This window comes from Alligator sinensis, unplaced genomic scaffold (assembly GCF_000455745.1).
Source record: "Alligator sinensis unplaced genomic scaffold, ASM45574v1 scaffold141_1, whole genome shotgun sequence".
Lineage (NCBI taxonomy): Eukaryota > Metazoa > Chordata > Crocodylia > Alligatoridae > Alligator > Alligator sinensis.
In genome coordinates, this window is record NW_005842221.1 from 335,024 (window position 1) to 337,569 (window position 2,546).

The 2,546-nt window shown below is 51.6% G+C and overlaps 1 protein-coding gene across 4 annotated transcripts in view; it reads left to right on the forward strand.

Moving 5' to 3' along the window:
- The window catches only part of CEP83 (centrosomal protein 83), a 35,833-nt gene that overhangs the window by 30,781 nt on the left and 2,506 nt on the right, over window positions 1-2,546 (forward strand). For all 4 annotated transcript variants that reach the window (XR_003094873.1, XM_006027054.3, XM_025208138.1 and 1 more), the window contains one exon: window positions 2,113-2,216. Coding sequence is in view for 3 of the 4 variants with exons in the window: in XM_006027054.3 (XP_006027116.1) it covers window positions 2,113-2,216 (104 nt within the window). In the remaining variant the exon portion in view is untranslated. Of the gene's footprint in view, window positions 1-2,112; window positions 2,217-2,546 lie in introns of those variants that run through there.

The window sequence follows — 2,546 nt, forward strand, 5'->3', positions numbered from 1 at the left end:
TGGCCCCGCCCCCCCCTGCTTTGGGTCTGACCCTACTCCCCCCTGCCCCTCCTGCTGCTTTGGGTCCAGCCCTGCTCCCCTCCCCCCCACCACTCGGGGTCCGCCTGGCCCATGTCCACCTGCCTCCTCACTCCCCTCCCTCCCTCCCTGCCAGCTGTTCTAGGGGGCTTTCAGGCCAGGCAGTACGGAGGGGGGTGCTTCCATCGTGATCCCTGTGCCTTCACTCTCAGGCAGGGAGGTGTGGGGAAGCCCTGCTCCTCAGGCAGCCAGGGCATGTTCACTGCCACCAAACTTCCCCAGCAGTGGTGCAAACTTGGGCCCGAGCAGCCAATTGCTGCCTGCCCTCTCAGCAGCGCATGCACAATTGGCCAGAAGTGCTATGAACACACAGACACACAGCAAGACAGACTGAGCCTTTTATTATATTAGAATTCTTCTCAGTATACATGCCATGAAACATCTGGCATAAATAATCTCTGCCTATTGGCTGTTTTAAGTCCACATGTTTTAAACCACCGGTCAGCAACTCCCAGCACGCGTGCCGAGCATGGCACGTGAAGCCATTTTGCTCAGTATGCCATGGCCAGGGTAGCGGGGGCCAACCACCGAATCCCAGCAGGGCTTGCAATGTCCCAGCTGCCTGCTGGGAGCAGCCCGGGCTCCCAGCTGGCAGCAGCTACCCAGAGCTGGGGCCTGCTGCAGCCAGGAGGCTGCAAACAGCTGCGCTGGGCTTCAGAGCCAAGGCATCAGCTCTGTACTGGCGTGTGCACACACATCTCAGAGCGGGCAGTGGGGGAGGGGCCCGAGGCAGTGCAGTCCCGGTCTCTCCCCCACTCCCGGCACAGAGCTGGTGACTGGGCTCTGGAGCCTGGCACAGCTGTTTGTAACCAGCCTGGGCTCTGGGCAGCTGCAGCAAGCAGCAGGAAGGCTGCAAACAGCTGCGCCAGGCTCCACAGCTCCGGCATCAGCTCCATGCTGGCATCGACTACGTGCACACCTCAGAGCAGACAGAGAGGCAGACCATAATAAAGCTCAGAATTAGTTCACAGCTTTTATAGGCCACAAACATGCATGAAATATGTAGAAGCCTGCACATGGGGGAGTGAACTAGACCATTGGTGTTCAACCTTTTTGGCTGGTGGGCTGGATGGACAGTGCCCAGGCCATCTGTGGGCTGGATCTGGCTGATGGTCCTAATCTGGTGTTGAGTGATCATGGCAGGCCCCATCTGGCCACATGGAGTGGGGCAGGAGCCATCCTGGCTCCAACCTGTCCTTGTCTGGGGAAGTGGGGAAGGGGGCATGGCCTGGCCCTGCCAAGGGGAGGGGGAGGATAGGTGCCATGGCTTGCCCCAGTCCCAACCCAGCCCCACAAGGGGAAGGGGACTTGACTTGAACTGGTCCTGTGGGGGGAAGGGAGCATAGTCCAGTCCCATCCAACCACAGGGGTAGGGGAAGGTGTGTGGCCTAGCCCCAACCTGTTGCTGGGGTTTGGGAATTTGGCAGCTGGGGGAGAGTGGCCATATTTTTTGATTTCCTGATTTGTGGGGGGGCCTCATGGGCCAGATACTTATGATTCTGCAGGCCGCATTTGGCCTGGGGGCCAGAGGTTGAGCATTCCTGAGCTACATGATCCATGAGGGCTCTTCCAATGCTAGTAGCTTGCGAGTCTGTGCTCTAATTTTCTTATTTAAAAGTCAGCATTTACATCGCTTGCTGGTGACATTGGAGTGGGAATAGAGTCTATAGTTCCCAATTCGTATTTCTAAACATGCACTACTTTGATGAGATTATCCAATCGTGTCATTGTTTAATGCAAAGTAGTGTTATAGTTTTCCAGCTGATGACTTACAAAACTCAGTAACTTAATCGGTTTGTTTCCTTCTGCACTTGACATTTGAGGATTCTAAGCATTTTGTTTTCATTCATTGCTGTTCTAAATCAGAGAGAGAATGAAAAATAAATGTATGCAATAAGCCCTCTGAAATAAAACTGCATCTCTTTATAAGCTAGTTGAGTCTTTGAATAAGGGAAAATGCAATTTAGACTTGACTTAATCTGAATAAGACAGTCCTTGACAGCTTGTAAGTATTCAATGTTTTGTGTTTGACAGAGAAAGGCTCTCACTGACAATAAACAAAAGAGACTGCAGGAGAAAATAGAACTCTTGGAAGCCAAGAGAGAAGAACTAGAAACAGAAAACCAGGTGTTAAATCGGTAATAAAATCTTACTTTGTTTGACATGATCCTGGAAACCATGGTTGTGGAATTTTGTGTTTGTTTGTTTGGTGGTCATAATTTTTTTGAATGAAGAGGCAGTACAGCCCAAAAGCTATCACCCAGTGACAAAATATTGAAGGGCATGTACATTATGGGCAGTTTAGTCACTTGAGTTCAATCAAGTTGTACTTGCTGAAGAAGGTTCCCCATGAGTGAAGCCTTATTGAAGTCAGCAGGGCTCTGATGTACTGGTCAGTTAACAGATGGTGGGCTGCACACAGTGTGACCCTTTTCTTATGTAGTGCTATTTCATCACTGAACAAGTGT